Raw genomic sequence first — 22,893 nt, forward strand, 5'->3', positions numbered from 1 at the left:
AATATACACACATGTACATTTAGACTTGTAAAGTACATATTTTTAAAAAGACAAAAGCTATAAAGAGATTATATGATATTGTATTATTTTCCACATGAAATATATAACTTAAAATGTATCTCTTTTCATGGTACATGGTTAAAACTAATAATTTATAAAATAAAGCAATAAATAAAATGTACCATAAAAATATTCCTGGATAGAAAATGACTAATCTTTTCATTGCACTTTCTATGTAACTGAAAACGTGTGTACTTGCTTACTCTCTTGTTCCTTTTTCCAAGTATGTGTGTGCGTGTGTGTCTTCTGTTCATATTGTCTTCTGTTCATATCATCTCTCCTTATAATGAAGAAGAATTATTAGCTGAGTTCCCACTAGGTTCATACAGACCAAATTCTTAGGTCTCATGAGTTTCTTCAATTACATATCTATTGATATATTTATTTAGGATAACTTATGATGGTGTTTGAGCTTCAAAGACTAAGTCTTTTAGGAAATATTAAACCTTTTCATATGGGAAAACTTGAAACATCCTAATAAAAGCTTGAGCTTTCATTAGAGCATTTTTAATGTGTCTATTAAGTAATGAAATATCTGAAAAAAATAAATGTTATTCATTTGTGATAGTTCTGGGACAATTTATTGTATTATTATAAAGCAAATGGTAAAAGAATGGGAAAATTAGTTGTTTAACCTAAAAATACAGCTTTGAAAATTCTGCATCTTTCCTAAGTTGCATTGAAAATCTCAAGTGATACAAAGTTGGCTTGTGGTCAAGATGGTAAATATTGTGCTTGCCTTCTCTCACGTACACATCAAAAGGACAACTAAACTAAAAAACACCCATCACTGAGAATCTCCTAAAATCTTGCTGAACCAAAGCCCTACAACTAAGGACATGTAGTAGAAGCCAACTCAAGGCTGTCAGTGACAGAATAATATGGTCCCACACCCACGTGTGACCCTTACAAATTAGGAGGGATATCTTGGCTGCAGAGAACCAACCAGAGGAGTGAGAGGGTCCCAGCCTCTCCCTAGCCCAGGATTACAGAGCTGGGAAGAGAAGTCCCCATAATTTCTGGCTCTGAAAACCAGCAGAAATTATAGCTGAGTGAGATGGAGGGTGGCTGCACTCCTAGAACCTCCTCTTAAAGGAACGCATGTGGACTTACCCACAGACGGAATCACTGGCTCTGAGCTCCAGTGCTGTGGCCGCAGCTGGAGAGGCGGCAGGGACATACGGTGGGGGGAACTGAGCTGTCTGGCTTCAGGACAGGTGCTGGGGGGGCAGCTATCTCCTGGACAGAGGAACTGATGGAGGCCATTGTTTTTTTGATGAGTCCCCCTCCCCCGCCTTCCCAGCATGCAGATGAAGGTGACATCTATACCTAAGTCTCCATTGCTAACCCCATTTGTTTGCCACACCCTGATTATTTGAATCCCCACACTGTCCAACCTTGGGGCACAGCCAAGCTACTTCAAGTGGCTTTTTCGTACAAACCGCCTGCTTTGGCTCATGCTGCAGACTTTCCTAGGGTCTCTCAAAGGTTCACAGAACCAAGACAAGCAGCATCTGGGTAAAGCTTGTCCCATACCTTTGGCTGAGAAGCCCTAAACCTGGCACTAGCAGGAGCTGGCCTTGGTTCAGGGCTTGATCTCTCAAGATACTCTCAAGCATGGCATGGGCATTTACCATCTGTGGATTTATTTGTGGCTCCTACTAGGTGGCCCTGGGTAGAACACTGGTTGCTGCTGAACAAGACCTTCAGTGGATCCCCTCCCAGGTGACCTTGGGGCTGGTGCCCACAGCAGCCAACTTTGAAATGAGCTGGAGAATCACCCAGCTGTCCCCAAGGATGACACACTTAAGGGGCAGATTGGGCAGCCACCAGAGCCCTGCTGAGGCAGATCCTGCTCTGTAAGGTCAGCCCCTGTACCAAGATTTCTCCACTGTAGTCAAAGCCAGTCCCCAACAACCAGTGAGCCCAAGGGTTAATCCCTCCCTTTGATGTGTAAATAGCAACCAAAGTTCAAATACAAGAGGAGGGCACATACGACCCACACAATGGAAATAACTGGAGTGAATAGCTCAAGTGACCAGGAAGACTGTGACACTGAACCCCACAGCACACCTACTAAATAAGGCCACTCTACTAAGACTGGGAGACATAGCAGCCCTACCTACCTAATACGTAGAAACAAACACAGGTAGGCCACAAAATGGGTAGACAAAGAAATATGTCCCCAACAAATGAACAGAACAAAGCTCCAGAAAAAGAACCAAACAAAATGGAGACAAATAACCTACCAAATGCAGTGTTCCAAACACTGGTTATAAGGATGCTCAATGATCTCAGGTAGAATTTCAACAAAGAGAAAGCAAACATAAAAAGGGAGATAGAAAACATAATTAAGAAACAGTCAGAAATAAAGAATATAATAATGGAAATGAAGAATATATTAGAGAATCAACAGTAGATTAGATGAAGCAGAGGATAAACTCAGAGATTTCGAAGATAAGGTAGTAGAAAACATCCAATCAGAACAGCAAAAAAGAACCCAAAAAACTAAGGACGGTTTAAGGTGCCTCTGGGACAACATCAAACATACCAACCTTCTCATTATAGGGGTACCAGAAGAAGAAGAGAGAGAGCAAGGAATGGAAGACTTATTTGAAGAAGTAATGACAGAAAACTGCCCTAACGTGGCAAAGAAAATAGATATACAAGCCCAGGAAACACAGCGAGTACCAGACAAGACAAACCCAAACAGGCCCACACCAAGACACATCATAATTACAAAGCCAAAGGTTAAAGACAAAGAGAGAATCCTAAAAGTAGCAAGAGAAAAGCAGTTAGTTACCTACCAGGGATCTCCCCTAAGACTATCAGATGATTTCTCAACAGAAACTTTGCAGGCCAGAAGGGATTCACACAAAATATTGAACGTGTGAAAAATGAGGACCTACAACCAAGACTACTCTACCCAGCAAGGCTACCATTTAAAATTGAAGGAGAGATGAAGATCTTCTCTGACAAGAAAAAGCGAAAGGAGTTCATCACAACCAAACCAGTATTACAAGGAATCTTAGAGGGGCTTCTTTAAGATATATATATATATATATATATATATATATATATATACACACATATATATATGTATATATATATATACACACACGTATATATATAATTTAATATATAATTTATTTATTTATTTAAATAAATAAATATGTTTTATTTATATATATATATATATATATATATATATAATAAAATGGCAATAACTACATACTTATCAATAATTACTTTCAATGGAAGTGGATTTAATGCTCCAATCAAAAGCTAGGGGAGCTGACTGGATAAGAAAACCCTTTCATATCTGCTTACAAGAGACTCATTTCAGATCAAAAGACACACAGAGACTGAAAGTAAAGGGATGGAAAAAGATATTTCATGAAAATGGAAACAAACAAACAAACAAAAAATCTGGAGTATCAATACTTATACCAGGCAAAATGACTTTAAAACAAAGACTATAACAAGAGACAAAAAAGGACCTAGTAATTCCACTTCTGGGTATTTATCCAAACAAATCCAATATACTACTTCAAGGGGATGTGTTCATCCATATGCTCATTCCAGCATTATTTACATAAGCCAAGATATGAAGGCAACCTGGGTATCCCTGGATGGATGATTGGATAAAGAAGAGGTGGTACATATATACAATGGAATATTAGCCATAAAATAATAGAACAAAATCGTGCCATCTGGAATAACATGGATGGACCTAGAGGGTATTGTGCTGAGTGTAGTAAGTCAGACAGCAAAAAACAAATGTCATATGATTTCACTTGTAAGTAGAATCTAAAGAACAAAATAAACAAACAAACAAAACAGAAACAAACTCATAGATAGAGAACATTTTGATGGTTGCCAGATGGGAGGGAGGTTGGGGGTAGGTGAAAAGGGGAAGGGATTAAGAAGTACAAATTGGTGATCACACAGTAGTCATGGGATGTAGGGTACAGCATAAGGAATGTAGTCAGTAATATTGTAATAATGATCTATGGTGTTGGATGGGTACCAGATCTATTGGGCTGATAGATGGGAGGCAGATTGGAGGCAGGGTAAAATGGTGAAGGAATAAAGAAATACAAATTGATAGTTTCAAAATAGTCACGGGGATGTAAAATATAGGGAATATAATCAATTAAAAAAAAGAAAGCAAATCTGAAATGACTTAACTGTCTAAATAAGTCTTGATTACACTTCATTTTAAAAGTAATAGCAGTCATATAAAAAAAGAAATCCAAACACAGCAAGCTAATATACTTGCTTAACATGTTTTAATTATTGTATATGCTATATAATAATGTTTATGCAGCTACTCTATTTTATTTCTCATTGAAAAGGCATTTATTTTGCTCTGAAAAGCAAGAGAAAGAGATGATACTTTAAATATCAACTGACTATGCTAAATGGAACCATCAGTTATCTGCTTTTTTGTTTTGTTCTTTTTTTCTTCCTTCCTTCCTTCCTTCCTTCCTTCCTTCCTTCCTTCCTTCCTTCCTTCCTTCCTTCCTTCCTTCCTTCCTTTCTTCCTTCCTTCCTTCTTTCATTCTTTCTTTCTTTCTTTCTTTCTTTCCATTTTTCTACTTTAAGTTTTTATAAAGAGGCAAATAATGAAAGGTATTATTGGAGATTAGTTCCAAAAAATAACTTTGGGGTTATTTAGTTGGCCAGTATGAAATCAGTGTCATCTTTTCTATTTTCTGGGTATTTCGGCTATACAATGAGAATTGATTTTCTGAGTGATCGCCCTGAGAACTTGCAGGAGTCTCACTTATCAAAGAAAGTTTCAATTATGTTCCTATATTGTACTTACCAAGGAAGAAATTAAGGGAACATACTTCACAAAAGCCTCCTTAAGAAAAGTTGCAATAACCTTCAGTTACCTAGATGAGCACACCTAGATAATTCAGAGGCCCCATTTCTCAGTGGATTGTGCAATAGGGATTTATGGGATAAGAACATTTTATTTTTAGCAGTATTTATATATACTCCCAATGACTCCCAACTTTACTACATAATCAAAAGAGGTTTTCCATTGAAATTCAGGGGTAAGAGAACTACATATATGATAGTTAAATCACCAATAGTGCTGAGTAAACTAAAAGAATCGAACAGAAAATAAACAGAAGTACTAGACATCCTCAGGAGGCTGTGTTTATCGTTTTAGATTCCAGGCTGTTTTGCAAGAGAGTTTTAAGGCCTGGATGGGTGACTGGACTAGAGAATCCGAAGGATGTTTGCCAATCCTGACATCGATCCATGGAATGGTGACAGTTAACTGGCCAGACCTCGAGGCCCTTTGATTTCCACTGTGTGTTCTCAGTAAATGGTAAATTAGAAATAAGCACATAAATGCAAAACGCCACCAAAAGTAAAGAATTACAGCAAGGTGATAAAACATATCACACAGAACTTAATTATGTTCAGTACCAAGGAAGGCAATGGAGATACATACATACATAAAATATATATATACATATACATATATATATATATACACACACACATAAATATATACATATACATATACACACACACACACACACACACACACACATATATATGTAGTCACACAGCAACCTAGGAGTCAGCCCCTCCAATCTTTCCTTAGGGAAAGGTGACCCTGCGGGATTGTCCCTCATTGGGGTTGAGTTTATGCTACTCTAAGTCTCCATGTTTGGTCCTTGTAAGCAGGGTCTGCAGTCAAAGACGGGTAAGATTTCTCAGGGGAGAAACAACCTAAGCCAGACGGGACCCCCCTAGGACCCCCATGAGCTAATGTAAAGTTAGGAGGTAGCTGTGCCCCTCCTTCTGAGAAGCTGCTGACGCATGCCTCAACTATTGTCCTTTACCCTCAGGTGTAATGGACCCATTAGAGCAATAGCATCTCGCCCCTCCTGTTTGGCTCATGGGATAATCTTATCTTGTGAGACTTGTTCCCCCAGGGATTGTATGTACCACACCTTGGTCATTTGGGGGATGGTATGCATGGGTTGCTTTGGGACGATTATGGGATTTGGAATGAATGATTATTGTATGGTGTAAGAGTTTCACAGACCCTGCCCTTAATCATGTGATTTCTATTGTGAAAAATCAATAAATACCCACGGTGAGTCCCTTGGTCCTCTGTGGTTTAACTATATTTGAGTCTCTGTCTTTTTATGATAGTTTAACCCTCGCCACCTCCCTCGCCTTCCCACGGCTTGTGTTGTGCAGGATGCAACATATATATATATATACACACACACATAAAAAACCTTACTCTACAAAAATAATTTCATCACTGTTTAAGAAACCAAAACCCTAGTATTATCGCCCTAATTTATTAAGATTTTAAGAACAAATTGTCCAAACTTGTAGGGGAGAAAAAAAGAGAAACATGGAATTTAAGCCTCACTGGTTTCTTATCAGTTCTGTAGCAGAGTGATTTGCATGTGGCAGTCTCATCATTAAACCATTATTGATCTCTGGTGAACTTATCAGGATGTTAAAAACCACAGAAGAAATGTATTAACTTAATATTTTTGCATCAAAGGTCCATCTACCTACAGAGACAGTAAAGAATCGTTCTAAAAAAATTCATAATTTTCTATAGGAAAATTACAATGCTAGATTTTTCTCCCCTAAAATATTATAAAGTCCTCCAGGTCATTCTAGTAACGGGCTCTAAGTCAGGCCTTCCTCTCCTCAGCCTTTATTTCTCTATCCCGGCCCACCCCGACATGGCTGACGTCTTGTCACCTTTCTAAGCCTATCTCTTTTAGGAAGCCTTCCCTGACCAATAACCTTCACCATATTCTTCATTTGTTCTCCAGACATTATTACTTTTTCCCACACTGTGACAGCTTCTGTGGAATGTTTTTTAAGTCCCCAATTTGTATGTGTGCTTGTGCACATGTTCTGTTTTAGACTGTGAACTCTAAGAACACAGCCTATGTTTCACATTACTTGTGTGTGTATCCCTAGATCTTCGCACATGCTTCATACATAGTGGGTATTTAGTTAACATTTCTAATATAAATGAATAAGAATATGGAAACATTATGATAACTAGACTAATGAGTGACATATAGTCTGAGACACGTGGGAAACACATGGGAAACAGGAGCCAAAAAAAAAAAAAATTCTTTAGGCTGATGCAATATCCTCCTCTAAGTAATGGTGCAGGTATTCTGGCAAAAATGGAAATAAGTGGCGTGGGGGAACCTGGCACGAGATGCTATCTTTTGGTTCATGAGTAGACACACAAGGGAAGATCAAACCAGGGCAAGATCAAACCAAGCAAGAGCTCTTTATAATGCAAAATACTTTGTGAAACCTAAAGAGCTGACACCCAAGGATTTCTATTCAATCACTATTTGCTCTCAAGGACCTCTTTACCCTTGCTCTGTGAGCCTCCACTCTGGAGTGTATGGATTGGGGGTACTGCCCTAGGGTCGGGGGCTAGGCATATCCAGCGTCCAGTGTGGCATTCCCATGCATTTCACCCAGAATTGATGTCAAATTGGTCTCCTCAAAGTTTCATCTCATTCATCCATCCAAGGTAATGGCCTATTTCTAACCAGTCTCCCATTTTAGAGACCCCCTGTGTTATCCACACATACTCCTTCTTGTACACTCCCCACATCTATGGGTAAATATATCCTGTCCATTCTATTCAAGAAAAACTTTTAGTTTTTGCAGCTTCAGCTTTAATCTTCCTTATGTTTTCATAATATTCTAGCAACAGCTCTCTCTTTGAGCCACTAAGAAAGCATCTATTTGTCCTTCCTGCCACCATATGTCCTCCATATGCTGCAAGAAACCTCTTCCTTATATCAATTAAATAAAATTAAAAAAAATCACAAATACCTATATCAAATCTTTTACATTTCGTTTCCTGTCTCTTTACTCTTTTTATTCCCTCCTTTTTTCACAAGTTTTGAGGGGGCAATCTTGCTTACTGCTAATACTTAAATTCCTTAGATTAATACATGACTCTGTAAATTGGCTCCAATCTTTTTTTTTCCTAGCTTCATATCCTATCATTTATAATCATATACAAATTTCTTCCATTTCATTGACTGTTTCACTTTTCACAGGAAATAATAGGCCTTGTCATGAATTCTTTTTTTTTTTTCCTGTATATGCAATTCTTTTTGTCTTGAGTGACTCATCATTTTTTACATGGAAAATGCTCATCTTTCAACATCCTTCAACATCCTTGTTTCCTCTTTAGAGAAATGTCCTTCGTTCTGTTGGTTCCCTTAGTATACTGAACGTGTCTTTGGAAAAGCACTTATCTCCAGTATTCTGATTTACCAATTAACCTTTGATCCCTCCCGAGAATGTGATCTTCAAGGACAGGCACCAAGTCTGACCTACCTCTCACATCAAGCACATAGCATGATTTTTTCAATGTAGGATACAAGCACTCACTGTTTGGGGAATAAAAGTACGAAGATTACAATGCTCAAATGAACAAAATAAATGTTTACATGTTGTTTAGGAAGAGCTGAATTTTTTTTCATATCATGGGTTAAATAGGCTCTGAAGCGCTAACCTGGGAACCTAATGGACTGGAATAACTTCGTTTCTAGGGGAGTGGACGTTCTAAGTTCCAAACAGCACACATACAAATGAACTTTGGAACACAACATGTTACCTCAGGGTTCCACCAGGCTAGGTGGAACAGCAGGCACTGATGCTGGCAGGCAGCCCTCAGACTGGTAAGTCCTGAGCCTCTTGGAAAGGTAAATGAACCTAAATGAAGGAATCCAGTCGTGAGGAGCAGCTGAGCCAGTAACAGAGACCAGCTCCAGTCAGCCAGTGAACAACAAATGTCCTCTGCCCACCTGGCCCTCCTGGGCCATGCTGGTTACTGTGTACTGTGTGCGGAGGGACCTCTCAGAGGTAACCTTCTCCGTCCAAGTCAGCTCTGACTTGGAGCTCCACAATTTTCGTGCTCTCTGTGAGCTCGAGTCTGGCATCCCAGCTGAAGAGATCGAGATCATCTACATGGAGCGACTCCTCGCTGATGACCACGGTTCCCTGGGCTCCTATGGCCTCAAAGATGGTGATGTAGTTGTTTTACTTCAGAAGGAGAATGTGGGACCTCGGCCTTCTGGACGGACATTGAGCCTGCCTCGAATAGATTTCAATGGGCTAGCCACGCCTGGGACATCCGGCTCCCGGCAGCAACACCAGCAGCAGCGTCCACAGTCAGCCCAGCAGACCCGTGGTTTAGGTTCCGGAGAGAAGATTGCATCTGCTCAAGGTATGGACAGCCCCGCCTTGATTCGAAGCATGCTGCTCTCCAATCCCCATGATCTGTCCTTGCTGAAGGAACGCAACCCCGCCTTGGCCGAAGCCCTGCTCAGCGGAAACCTTGAGACATTTTCTCAGGTTCTGATGGATCAGCAAAGGGAAAGGGCCCTGAGGGAGCAAGAGAGGCTTCACCTCTACTCTGCTGACCCATTTGATTTGGAAGCTCAGGCCAAAATAGAAGAAGAAATCCGGAGGCAAAACATTGAGGAAAACATGAATATAGCGATGGAAGAGGCTCCAGAGAGTTTTGGACAAGTGGCCATGCTCTATATCAACTGCAAAGTGAACGGACATCCTATGAAGGCTTTTGTTGACTCAGGTGCCCAGATGACCATTATGAGCCAAGCTTGTGCTGAGAGATGTAATATAACACGGCTGGTAGACCGCAGATGGGCTGGGATTGCTAAAGGAGTGGGCACACAGAGAATTATTGGCCGAGTTCATCTAGCTCAGATTCAAATCGAAGGTGATTTTTTACCATGCTCTTTCTCAATCCTTGAGGAGCAACCCATGGACATGCTTCTAGGGCTAGATATACTCAGGAGACATCAATGTTCCATTGACTTGAAGAAAAACGTGCTGGTGATTGGTACCACTGGCACACAGACTCACTTTCTACCTGAGGGAGAGTTACCCCCATGTGCTAAGCTGGTAAGTGGTACTGGGCTACAAAGTCTTCAGTCACTGAAGTAGCAGATAATATCAAACATTTGGTCATGGACTCAGGACGAAAAAAACATTGAAATGGGTTATACATAAGTCATCAACTTAAGGGAGTCTCAGGTTCTGGGAAATTTTAAGACATGAGCTCACTGGCAATGTAATCATTAAAAACATCGGCAACAACTAAACCTGGCTTTGGGACCAAGTTCTCATAGCTGTAACCATGTAAATCATAATTGCCTATTCTTGCCCCCTCTTCCATTTCCCTTATCCATAGATCACTGAACCTAATCCTGGGAAGGCTTTGGAGGCTCCAACTGATTTCCAGATAATTAATAAAAGGAAAGGTTACGTCTTCTTTTAGCGATATCCTCCCATCAGACTACAGGGTGGCTTGTTCAAACTAGTTATGATTTTGCAGAATTCGTTAGAATAAACCATTGCAGCAGACCCCATAAGGCATCTACACAAAACTATTTCAAATCAGCACTAACAATTATTTATATTCAGAGAAATATGTCTATTTTCAAAAATTTTGTTTTCTTTGAGAAAGTTATTAGAAATGTTGGGTCAATTATACTCTTGCGTTGATCAATACTTACAAATGTCTGCTTTGGTTAGCATAAGGACTGATTTCCTTATATTTTACATTTTCCCCTAGACTCCCCTGGAGCCATGCTCACTGCAATCCACTCCTCAAGGCTATTTTTGCCATATTCAAGAAAGTAGATTTTTCTCCTAGAATAACTTAATATAATTTACTCTTCCCTTGCATTCAAAGAAACCCTGGTTGTAAAACAAAGCCAATCAAGTAGACTTTTTATTTTTATTTTTTAATTATGGTGCTTCTTGGAAGCATAGTAGTTTTATGATGGTGAGAGTGGGAGGTAGGGTCAGGAAGTGGTCCAGGTCCCTTAATACTCATTTCAACTAGATCATTTTCTAAAATCTGCTTTGTGTATTAAACTGCTACATAAACATTTTTCAAAAATGTTTTTCACTGTTAAAATAACATTTGAAAACTTCTGGATGAAAAGATCTCTAAGGCCTCATTCAGCTCTATGATCCATCTGATAAAGCTGCTCTCCGGTGATAGTGATAAGTAGAAGATCCTAGACTTCATTACAACCCAGGGTTAAAACATGTGAGAGAAAAGGTTCGACTGCCTGAGGCCATCAAACTCAGGGAAAATGTTTCAGGGCAATAATCCATCTAGACTGGTATTAGAAAGAACGCTAGATTCAAAGTCAAGAAATATATGTTCTGATTCCAGCTCTCTATTAGTTAGACAAATCAGTTCACATATACAATTCAGATTTCTCATCTATAAATTGTTTCAGAGGGGAGAGCCATTTTCAAGTACGAAGATTACATTATGATCTATGATAGCTTTAAAGTTTTTGTATTTCTCCAAAAAAGATCTAAAGCCACTCAAACCATTCTGGAAGACTAGAGAAAACAAAACAAAACAATACAAACTTCCCCTATAATCACCATATCCCTTTATATCCCTTTCTCAATCTGTATCTTCGTGAAATTAATCACCATCTTCCTTAAGAGTCACCTTTTCCCCTGCAGCCATCATCAGTTTACCTCCCGGTTTTCTTCTTTATAGGTTTTCCTATGCTCATATTCCCCAACCTTGTCCATTTACATCAAGACTTACACCTAGAAGAACTGCTAAAAATGACCAATGGAGACTTCTTTCTACTTTTGTTTTTAATTAAGTACTCAGGACAAAAGTAATTAACAAAATGAAGGGAGAAATTCAGAATAAGTCAAGAGTAAGCAATTAAATGCTTATGAATTGATGGGAATTGATCTGACAAATGCATGGATTCCTTCACAGATGAAAAACATGAAACTGCTTAGCATCTACTAAAGGACTCAGTATGCTGCTAACATACCTCACACAGATTAGTACCATTAAATCTCAGAATAGTCCTTCAAACTACTTGTCATTAACTACATTATACAGATGGGAAATTCTAAGCTCAGACTTATTATGAAACATTGAAATAATCCACTAGCTTAGTGGGTTGTTTTTTAAACTTTTTTTGACAACAATATACAGTTTCACATTTCTCTCTCATACAAATGCACACACTTGGTCTATCTCTGAAACAAACAAACAAAAATAAACATTATGAAATGTTTTATACTTTTCTTTGAAAATTACACTTCATTATTTACAAAATATATTAGATATATCCCACTAATTGTATCCCACCAAGGTATCCTGATGTACAATTTGAAAACACTGACGATCTACCAGGTTGCCCAATTCAAGTCTTTCTGATTTCAAATGCCAAGTTCTTTACACTTTGTAACCTTCTTTACCTGACATATTTTAATTCTAGAGACTGATACAAAATTGTTACACAAATTTATTTTATAGAAACTACCAGTTTCCATAAAATGCCAGTGAAAATGACAAGAGTAGCAGTAATCAGAATATACTCAACAACTACTTATTGGACACCCATATGATAAGCACTGAGCCAGGTTTTTATAAACATGGGAATGAGTAAATTCCAGTTCCAGACCACAAGGTGCTTACAACCTGGTAGTGGTACAAGACAATCTTGTAATCAACTACGAACAAAAAGAGAACACATGAAATTAGTCACATGTGCAAATAAAGGAATGAACTTTAATTTGGGGGTTATTTTTAAAATAAGAAATACACGAGAAAAATACTTTCAAAATATCTAAAATGACCATCATTAATATTGGAAAAAACAAATAAATATATTCTCCTCTAAAGGTTCAGGTTGCTAATATACAATTTATAAATATCCACTATTGGAAAGTAACTACGCAGAAAATAATGAACAGATCTTCACTTTCCTTCTTCCCATTAGTAATCACGATAAAGTAAACCACATGATGTAATAGACCTAACCTATTTAAAATAACAAGCCATTTAAAAAATCCATTAAACCCTTGGTTTCACCTAATGTCCATTTAAATACCCATCTTACCTCAAAGAAAGTCACTATTGTGGATAAGTACATATTTGAAAACAATAGTCATGCATTCTGTTGCAGTTAAACAAGAAGATTGGTGTTGTCTAAGGTTAGTAGAGCCTATAATCTTAACTTCTTTCTTAAAATACCAGGTCATAAAATGTATCTCATTTCTAGGGTATACTCCATTCCCCTAAAAAGAAAAAAGACAAATAGATGTCTGAATATATGAATTCATCTTTACTGCAGGTACTAAATGCTGCCTTTTTAAGAGAACACTGCACTTCTTAAAGAGGGCCATTTGCTGACATCCAACATTCCATAGAGAACCACTTGAGTAAATAATTGGATAGTGATCTGGGATTCACACTAGGAAACTGTTGGTAAAGATGTTAATCAATAGGAACATTCTTTGAGGTTAACATCAGCCTGGAAAACCAAAGAGGAACAAAGGTAAAGAAAAGTAGAGGAGGAAGCGCTAAAAGAAAAAGAAACCAACAGTGTTTCCCGGAAAATAAGACCTAGCCAGACAATCAGCTCTAATGTGTCTTTTGGATTAAAAATTAATATAAGACCCAGTCTTATTTACTATAATATGACCGGATATAATAAAATATAACACAATACAATACAATACAATACAATACAATACAATACAATACAATACAATACAATATCCGGTCTTACTTTACTATAATATAACACCGGGTCTTATATTAATTTTTGCTCCAAAAGATGCATTAGAGCTGATTGTCCAGCTAGATCTTATTTTTGAGGAAACATGGTAGCAGTCTGGGCTGCTTTTAACTAATTTGCTCTTTGTTCAAAGCTGTTTTATAGAGTGGGAGGGGACTGGCCTGAGCTTAAGCATTAGCTACTATTCCACAATTCTTCATTGGGAAGTTATCTAAAAACGAAATCATTTTCATATTAGAACCTAAGTCAAACTTGCTTTTGAATCCCAGTTTGTTTGCAAGTCCACATCCAACTGTTAGAATCTCAGAATTTCTAAAGGTCTGTTATCAGAAAATTGGGGTTCACTGTCCTGCAGTGCCTCCCCTGCTTTTCTCATAGGATCCATTTAACAGGCTGTTGAGATAGGCATACCTGGGGGCGGCTTTGTTTCTTATTACTAAACTTTATGTAATCTGATTATTGTTTTCTCTTTTGTCTGTTTTTGAGAAAGATTTTTATGAAAGATTTTCTAATCAGTAAATCTTCTTTTTAAGAACTTCATTAGAAAGATCATAGATAATTTCCTCCTCTGTTCAAGTTCATAGAAGGCAACTTGGGCCTGCTCCAGATGAGGGAGAAATATACATTTTCTTTCTGTTAACTGATCTATTTATTGATGCTGTTTCCAAATAAAATAGATGATTGCCAACAGAAGCATAGTCTAGGTAAAATAATCACTTAAATCAATCAAATTCTTACCCTGCAAAATCAATTACCATTCTAAAATCTTACCGTACCTGCACTTCACTACAACGGCCCCTTGAGATGATGAGGGAAATTAATTTAAAATTACATCAATTCACATATTCTCCCTTCCAAACTCATGTCATGCCTAGGAATTCAATTAGTTTATCAGTCAAAGAGTATCAGCGTTTTGCATTCATCGATGTCAATAAAAATTCAATGTACCTTTTCAAGAGTCCTGTCATGGTCCTATGGCGTGCAGAGGGACAAAGAAATGTTATAGTCTTTGCCTTTAAAAAACTTAAGTTAGAGGAACTAGAAAAAAAAAACAATGTAAACAATTCAGAAATGATATTTAACTCAGTGCTGAATCATGAAATACTATAGAATATGAGTTCAGGGAAATGAACTTCCCATGTAACAATGCTAACTACAACACTGCAGAATATACTGGACAAAATTTTATTGAGCACCTACAGTAAGTCAGTCAGGCACTAGTTTTAGATGTTGGATTTCCTCAATGCAGCAACAATTCTCTAGTGCTCAACTGGTACTTTGAGCTGCAGGCCAGGCATATAGAAGAATCTGTCACCTTCTCACTGATATGTCATTCAAGGTGCCTTTGAGACTAACTAGAGTTAGCATATGACATATTTTCAGGCTAAACTTGAAGGTGAAGTTTGTGGTCTGTTTCTGCCTTGACCCACGGTGGCACTACGCTCAAGTTGTTTCCTGTTATGGGCTGAATCTTGGAGCATGATTCAGCAATTGCAAACAAATATTTCCCTCCCAAAGTTAATGCAAGGGGTTTGGGGACTACCGGCACACTATGGATGAATAGGTAACACGGGCCGAAGAAATTAACTCCTACAGATGAATCCATTTGATGGGACATTAATCACATACTTAAATTCCAGTGAATAAAAGAACAGGAGTTCTCATGGAAAATGAGATAGCAACTAGATAGCGTAAATTATAAATGTTTGGGCATTTGGAAAACATAGAATGGGGCACAAAATAACTAACAAAAATCGAATAGTGCTAGGGTTTCCTGGAATGATCATAATATTGTTCATAATTATATCTTTAGTCCTTATTGTTTTATGTGAGGTGAGCTGTACCTACTTAATAAATAGGAATATAATCTTATAAATCATATAAATATTTATAAATATAAATCTTACAATCATATAAAATGAATAAATGGACAAAGTTCCCCATTTTTAATAAGCTGCCATAGAAAAATTATAGCTTTTGATTTAACTTAGTTTTTATATAAACATATGTAAGGTAAAACTAACTAAATTATATTTAGATAGTAAGATTATCTTTGTATGATTAGATTAAATATGTTCTGGGTTAACAACATGACTGCTATTTACATGTATAGATTTAACTGTAAGTGATCCAAGAAATAAACCCTCAAGGTGTTTTTAATCAGATAAAGTTGCCAGCTGTTCCACACTTAGGGTAATTTAATTAGTATTTGCAGTGGTCAATCATCCAGTTTGCCTGGGATTGTCCTGGTTGTAAAACTGATAGCCCAGTGTCCTGGCAATTCCATCAGTCCAAGGCAAATCAGATCAGTTGGTTACCTCATAATGTTAGAAGTAGATTTTTAATTTAAAGCACATGGGCATGCTGTGGGCACCTCCAAACAAGCTGCAAATGTAATAGGCCTGAATGATCAATGATCCATGTTATCAATGTATGTAATGCAGGGTCTCAGTTCCTGCTCCCCGCACAAGAACACAGGATATGGTGAAGCCAAAAAGGAACAATGGAGCCATAGATAGGGGGTTTATACCACTATTTTCTCAATGGCAGCTGGTCGAGACACAAAAGCAAACATCAGCCAGTACCCCAACGAGGGGTCTTCCTGCACCCCAGTCTCGCTGGTGGCTGGGAGAGACACAGGAAGTAGGATCCACATGATCTGCCATCCATGCTTGCTAACCCCACTTGCTAGCCACAATCCACAGTCTGTTTCTCTGCCAACCAACAACAGCCCCACTTGCTAGCATAGCCACAGCAGTTATATCAGTGGGCAATGGCTCACTGGTTATAGCTGATGGCCATCTACTACCCAAGCCAGCACCTTTCCACATGATGCCAAGAGCCTGAAAACTGCTCTCCTGGCTCTCTCCCCACAGTATATGTCCAAATGTAACAAGTAGAATGTCCTATCTATTTCATACAAGAGAAATAGTGTGTGTCATGCAGGGTGGCATGCGGGGTCTCAGCTCCTGCTCCCCACACAAGAACGCAGGATATGGTGAGGCCAAAAAGGAACACCAATGGAGCCATAGATAGGAGAGTCATACCACTATAGTCTCGCTGGCAGCTGGGTTGGAGACACAGGAAACAGGATCCACACGACCTGCAACCTGCTGCCCGCTTCTCTGTCAACCAACCAACCTCACTTGCTAGCTGCAATCCACGCTTGCTAGCTCAGCCACCATCTTCTTGCTAGCCCCCATTTTCTGCTAGCATAGCCACGGCAGTTATATTAGTGGCCAATAGCTCACTGGTTACAGCTGACAGCCAACTAGCCACAGCTGACTGCCATCCGATCACAGTTGATGGCCATTTACTACCTGAGCCAGCACCTTTCCACGTGAGGCCGAGAGCCTGGAAACTGCACTCCTGGTTCTGTACCCACAGTGTCATTTAAACTCACCCATCAAATATTTTTGGGCTGGAAAGTTAATCATTTAAACAATTTTAAGAAAATCACATTTAAAAAGAAATGCTAAAATAATGTAATGAAAGAATCCTATAATTTTTTTCAAGACAATCCACAATATAACTGAAATTAATGAAAGTGCTTTAATTTTCAGGACTCCTTGGAAGTGATATACTCGTATATCTATGCAATTTTTAAAAAATACACTAGAAATTGACATTAGAAAATGGGGTCATATGAACTTGGAATAGCCTGAACAAGCGCTGATAAAACAAAATTATTCCTTTTTTTTTTTTTTTTAAAGTAAGGACAGTAATAGACTATCACTTAGAATAAGGATAGTGATAGATTGAATTTAAGTCTCAAAGTAAATCCCAGGTTTTATGAGAATATTTGAACAGAGGAGCAGAAACTTCAGAAAGAAGCACAAATAAGTAATGATATTACCTTTTATTTTAAATTGTCCTGGAGCTATTGGAAGGTCAAGATGCAATGAAATGATTGTAAGGTAGAATTGCATGATGGGAAGAGGTAAAAAACAAGCAGGTTTTTGATAAAGAGTTGTGCTTATAGACTGCAGATGGTACGTAGAAGAAGCAGCTTTGCGAGCATATGACTGAGGAGTGAAAGAAACATGGAGGTCCCATGATTCTTCAGTAGAAAGCTGTAGAGTCAGGTGGCTGAGAAGTATGGAGAGGGAGATATAACAAGATTATGATGTTGCCATGGAAGCAGAAGTCTGGGAAGGTTCTAAGGAAAAATAGGCCAGCCACTAATGTCCAGCGTCCCAGATATTTTGAAGAAAAGGGAAATGGCAAAGAGAGACCTCTGCATTTACCAATGGAAGGAGAGTAAAACCTGATAATCTAACAGAGTGAAATGTTGCTTTCTGACTTTACCCTAGTTCCAGCCTGCATTTCTCCCATGGCCTTCAGGCTAATAGCTCCTGCTACAGTAATGCTAATTAACTAGAGGAATTTTGCTCAAGTCCTGAGTATTTTGCAAAAACAGCCCCTTGTCAGAAGGTGCCTCTTCTAAAGAGATAGGAAAATATGTACAAAATAACTGTTTATCAAAGATTTACAGGAGCCTCAAGACTAACTCAGATCAGCAGGTGTTGACAAAGACATTTAGAGATTGCGCCCCTTTCTTGGATCCCTGTTTGAGCCTAGCTGCCTAGGGTCCTCACCCACCTGCTGCCCAGCCCCGCCTCCCTTCCCTTGGCATAAAAGACACCTGAATGTGAAGAAATCTTAAAATGGATTTGCAGAAACGTGAAGTCCCCATCTTCTCGAGCTAGTGCTCCATCAATAAAACTTTCCTTATTCCAAACTGATGTTTTGGACTTTGAAAGGTTGGGCACTTGACCCTTAACTGGTAACAACAAGGGTGGCTTTCAAAGACTTGAGGGACGGAAGTACAGAGACATTGGTGACATCAATGGAACATCAGAAACATATGCAAGACGGTTTTTGTTATCAGTTGAGCCAGTTAATCAAGTTACTGTTTAATAACTTCACTTTTAGCCTATCTCATGAAGAATTTAGAGTTAAACGATATTAAGAAAACTTTTACGTAAATATATTGGAGCCAGTGCTAGATATAAGCTTCATTCTATCAGAAATAATTGCATAATGTTAAAGCAACAGATGGGCAGTTAGAGTAAAACAGAAACAAAGACATTTTGTGTTCAAACACTGCCAACTGCCATCACTTGTTCTCCAAAGCAGGAATTGACAGAAAACAATCTTATTGATACCCCATAAGCTATAAGAGTTTATGTCCCCATTATGACAAGTCTCTAATGCCAAAACTTCATTATATAATGACTCAAGTCTAGTTTGAAAGTGTCTTCATTAACTCGAGAAACTAAAATTGTGCATGCTGTTTTTCTCTAAGTGTTCATTAACTAAGAAATTGATTTAAGTTTTATGAAAAAGTCAAAAACCTGCCATACTATCCAAGTATTCTCAGTAATTTGGATTAAATCTTTTTATTTTTATTTTTTTACTTTAAGTGACTTAGCAAAAATTCCTAAGAACAATGAGAATATACTTTTACATTCTCCTTTTGAAAAAAACATTTCAAACGTATTTAAGGTAGTAGCTAACAGCTAGAAAGGCAGATGTAGAAGTTTCAAATTTCCATTTAGACTATAATTTTCCATAGTTTTATGAAGGTCTGGCAACTTGGCAGCCAATAAATAGGTGAACGTTAAGTCCTAGAGAAAGTTCAGAGAATGGGTTAGTGATTCAGCATCCTTTAGTTGAGATGCTGTGAAGAATTGGTGAAGGAGATTGGTCAGATTAAATGCATTATGTTCATGTATAGTTGGCCAAAATGATCCTGGTACATTGCTAAAGTACATCTGCCATATTTTTGACAGAGATTAATAAATTTATTTCAGTCTACCACGATACAAATTAATAATCTGAACATTTTTTAGAGGACTACAGAGATTCTTGGACTTCATATGTAATAGCTCATCAATAAAAAAACTGTATTTCTTTTATAGGAACATTTTCTGCATCATAGTTGGCTATATTTTAATAACCTGGTACTCTAAAAAAAACACAGACATTCAAAAGTTCTATTCCGAGGACAACTTGATTCATCTTGAGGGTGACATACTAACCCAGAATAATCTGGCCATCAAAGTAGAAATAAAAATACACTGTAAATAGAAAATATTATGGGGCAAATTTCTCAAGAAAATTTAAAAATTATAGGAGCGAATTAGTAAAGCTAAATGTTAGAACCCCAATTCTAATTGGAATTCTTTTATTTTTCTACTATTGTTTTCCTAGAATGAACAAAGCTAGTTCTTTTAACTCATCACTATTCTGTCTCCTAGTTCATCCTTGTTCTCATCCGTGGTGCTCATGTAAGTGGAAAGGTCTTAAACACAAACCAATCTAATTGGAAGGCAGCCAAAACCCTAATGATAGGTAGGAGTCTGTGAGTGTCTTATTTTACGAGTATTCTAAGTCGCTTTTAGCTCCTGAAACACTAACCTTTGTATTGATACAGGCCATTCTCAGAGCTACTTTGTTTTTAGGCAGTACAAAAATAATTTGAGAGTATGTTGACACATAAGTCCAATTAGTGGCAAATCACTCATTTGTTCATTCAATAGCAAGATACGAAGAGCCAACAACAACACGCCAGGCACTGCTATTGTTTTCAGGAGTTAGCAAAATAGTGGTACACAAGAATGACAAAGCAGTTGTCCTCTTGAAGTTTTCTTCTTTTTTCTTCACTTTTTTTAAAGTTTATTGGGGTGACAATTGTTAGTGAAATTACATAGATTTCAGGTGTACAATTCTGTATTACATCATCTACAAATCCCATTGTGTGTTCACCACCCAGAGCCAGTTCTCCTTCCATCACCATGTATTTGATCCCCCTTACCCTCATCGAAGTTTATTTTCTAAAGGAAGTTTCAAACAATGATAAAAAATAATAATGATACTAGCTATCATTTACATAGCACGTACTAGATGAGTCATTTATTTTAAGTATGTTATACATTTTAACTCATTTCATGTTTATAACCATCTGTCAGAATTAAACAAGATCCCCATTTTAAAGGTTAGGATACTGGGGAACGAGAAGTTAAGTTAGTAGTCCACATTCACAGAACTAGTAAGTGGTTGCATCCAGAAATTTGGGATCCAGAGTTTATGTGTTTTACCTTTCAATAACAGCAATAACAGCTGTTCAATAACCTTTCAATAACAGCAATAAACACCGAGGTGGGACAATTAAGTTCACAAACTTGTTGCAATGATGTTACTAACCTTTTTTGATATCAGAGGGATTATTCATTATGAATTTGTGCCAGCTGGACAAACAGTTAACTAAGTTTACTATTTGGAAGTGCTGAAAAGGCTGCATGAAAAAGGTAGATGAAAACAACTTGAACTTTTCGCCAACAATTCATGGCTCCTGCATCACGACAATGCACCAGCTCACACGACACTGTCTGTGAGGGAGTTTTTAGCCAGTAAACACATAACTGTATTGGAACACCCTCCCTTCTCAACTGATCTGGACCCCCAGTGACTCCTTTCTTTACCCAAAGATAAAGGAAATATTGAAAGGAAAACATTTTGATGCCATTCAGGACATCAAGGGTAATACAATGACAGCTCTGATGGCCATTCCAGAAAAAGAGTTCCAAAATTGCTTTGAAGTATTGACTAAGCTCTGGTGTCAGTGCATAGCTTTCCAAGGGGAGTACTTCAAAGTGACCATAGTGATATTCAGCAATGAGGTATGTAGCACTTTTTCTAGAATGAGTTCATGAACTTAATTGGCATACCTTGTAGATCATGTCAAGCAGAGATACATATTATAAAGAGTAAAGCACTGTAAGGGAAAAGAAAGTGACTACTTTAAATTCTGAGAAGGTCTCTCTGAGGAGGTGATATTTGAGGAAAACCTAGATGCTGAGAAAGGGGAACTCTTGAGAAAAATTTGGCAGAGAGCATTGCAGAAGGAACAGCCAATGCAGAGACTCGAGGCAGAATTAAAGAAGGAGTGACAAGGAAGAGTAAGGTCAGTGGTCAGGTTGGAGTGGAGGAGTAATCTAGGATGGGTTAGGTTCTGCAAGGCCTTGTAGTTCTAAACAAAGGGTTCGGATTCATTCCAAGTGTTATGAGAAGCCTTTTAAGGGGCTTCAAGGACCATTTGCTTTGTTTTTAAAAGCTTTCTCTGCTTGCTTTGTTAAAATAGAAGGGCTGAGGACTGGGCCCTTGAGAAGTGCAGGAGTATTTACGGGCTTAGCAGAGGAGGGCTCAGCAAAGGAGCCTTGGAAAGAGTAACCAATGAGATAGGAAGGAAGCAAAACAAAAACATGTCAAAGAAGCCAAATGAAGAAAATGCTCCCTGAAGTACGGTGTGGTCAGTACTACCAGGAGGTTTGGAAGAGCGCTGAGGAGTCATGCACGGCTGGATTTGCAAAGCAGAGGCTGTTGGTGGGTGTGGTAGGGAACAGGGGCTTAGTCTGAGGAAGTGGAGGAGTTGATTGGCATGAAGGAGGTGGATTAAGCAAGTACCAACACCTCTCCAGGAAAGAATTCTTTCAGGGAAGCAAAGAAACAACATGGTAGATGCATGAGGGGGCCATGAGAGCATTTCTTTTACTATGAAAGCAGGGAGTTCATTATGTTTGTATGTTGATGAGAATGATGCAGGAGGAGCCAGAGACTGAGGAAACAAGAGCTAAGCACAGTCCTTGCGCAGGAGGGAGGAATTACGCCTTAGCCAGGAGCAGGAAGAGTTCTTTGCTTATCACAGGAAAGCAGGCAGAGTACATGGGTGTAAATGCAGGTAGGCAGGCAGATTTGATAGTGTGAAGATGAGCTAGTTTTCTTCTATCTTCTATTTTCACAGTGAAATAGGAAACAAAGGCACCAGCTAAGAGAGAGTGTTGAAGGACTGAGGAGTACAAAGGTATGAAATAATCACTTGAGAACATAAGAGAGTAAACTGAGTAGAAAAAAGAAATTGAATTTCAGACCAATACTGAGGATCCACTTAAGAGTCTAGTTTGAACATTTTAAATGAAAGTAGCTATGCTAGAGAAAAGTGGACAAGGAAAGTGGATATTTCGGTTCTGGCACCAATGCACCACTTTTGCCATCTACGGGATATGTGCCTTCGGGCAAGGCACCAAACGTCATCAAGTGAGAAGGTTGTATCACCACCTGGAGGCATTGAGAAATATGTGGGGCACTTGGGATTGTCCTGGAGATGACTGGCATTCAG

General features: G+C 38.3%; 2 protein-coding genes across 5 annotated transcripts in view; one reads left to right on the forward strand and one right to left on the reverse strand.

Moving 5' to 3' along the window:
* The window catches only part of PDGFD (platelet derived growth factor D), a 235,116-nt gene that overhangs the window by 100,298 nt on the left and 111,925 nt on the right, over positions 1-22,893 (reverse strand). The gene's annotated exons all lie outside the window — the stretch shown is intronic.
* Positions 8,851-10,127, forward strand: DDI1 (DNA damage inducible 1 homolog 1; the record flags this gene model as incomplete). The annotated part of the gene is given in 2 exon segments (XM_081063160.1): positions 8,851-10,048; positions 10,051-10,127. Coding segments are annotated over 2 exon segments (1,197 nt in total). The 5' UTR covers positions 8,851-8,928.

Source organism: Rhinolophus hipposideros (assembly GCF_964194185.1).
Source record: "Rhinolophus hipposideros genome assembly, chromosome: 10".
NCBI lineage: Eukaryota > Metazoa > Chordata > Mammalia > Chiroptera > Rhinolophidae > Rhinolophus > Rhinolophus hipposideros.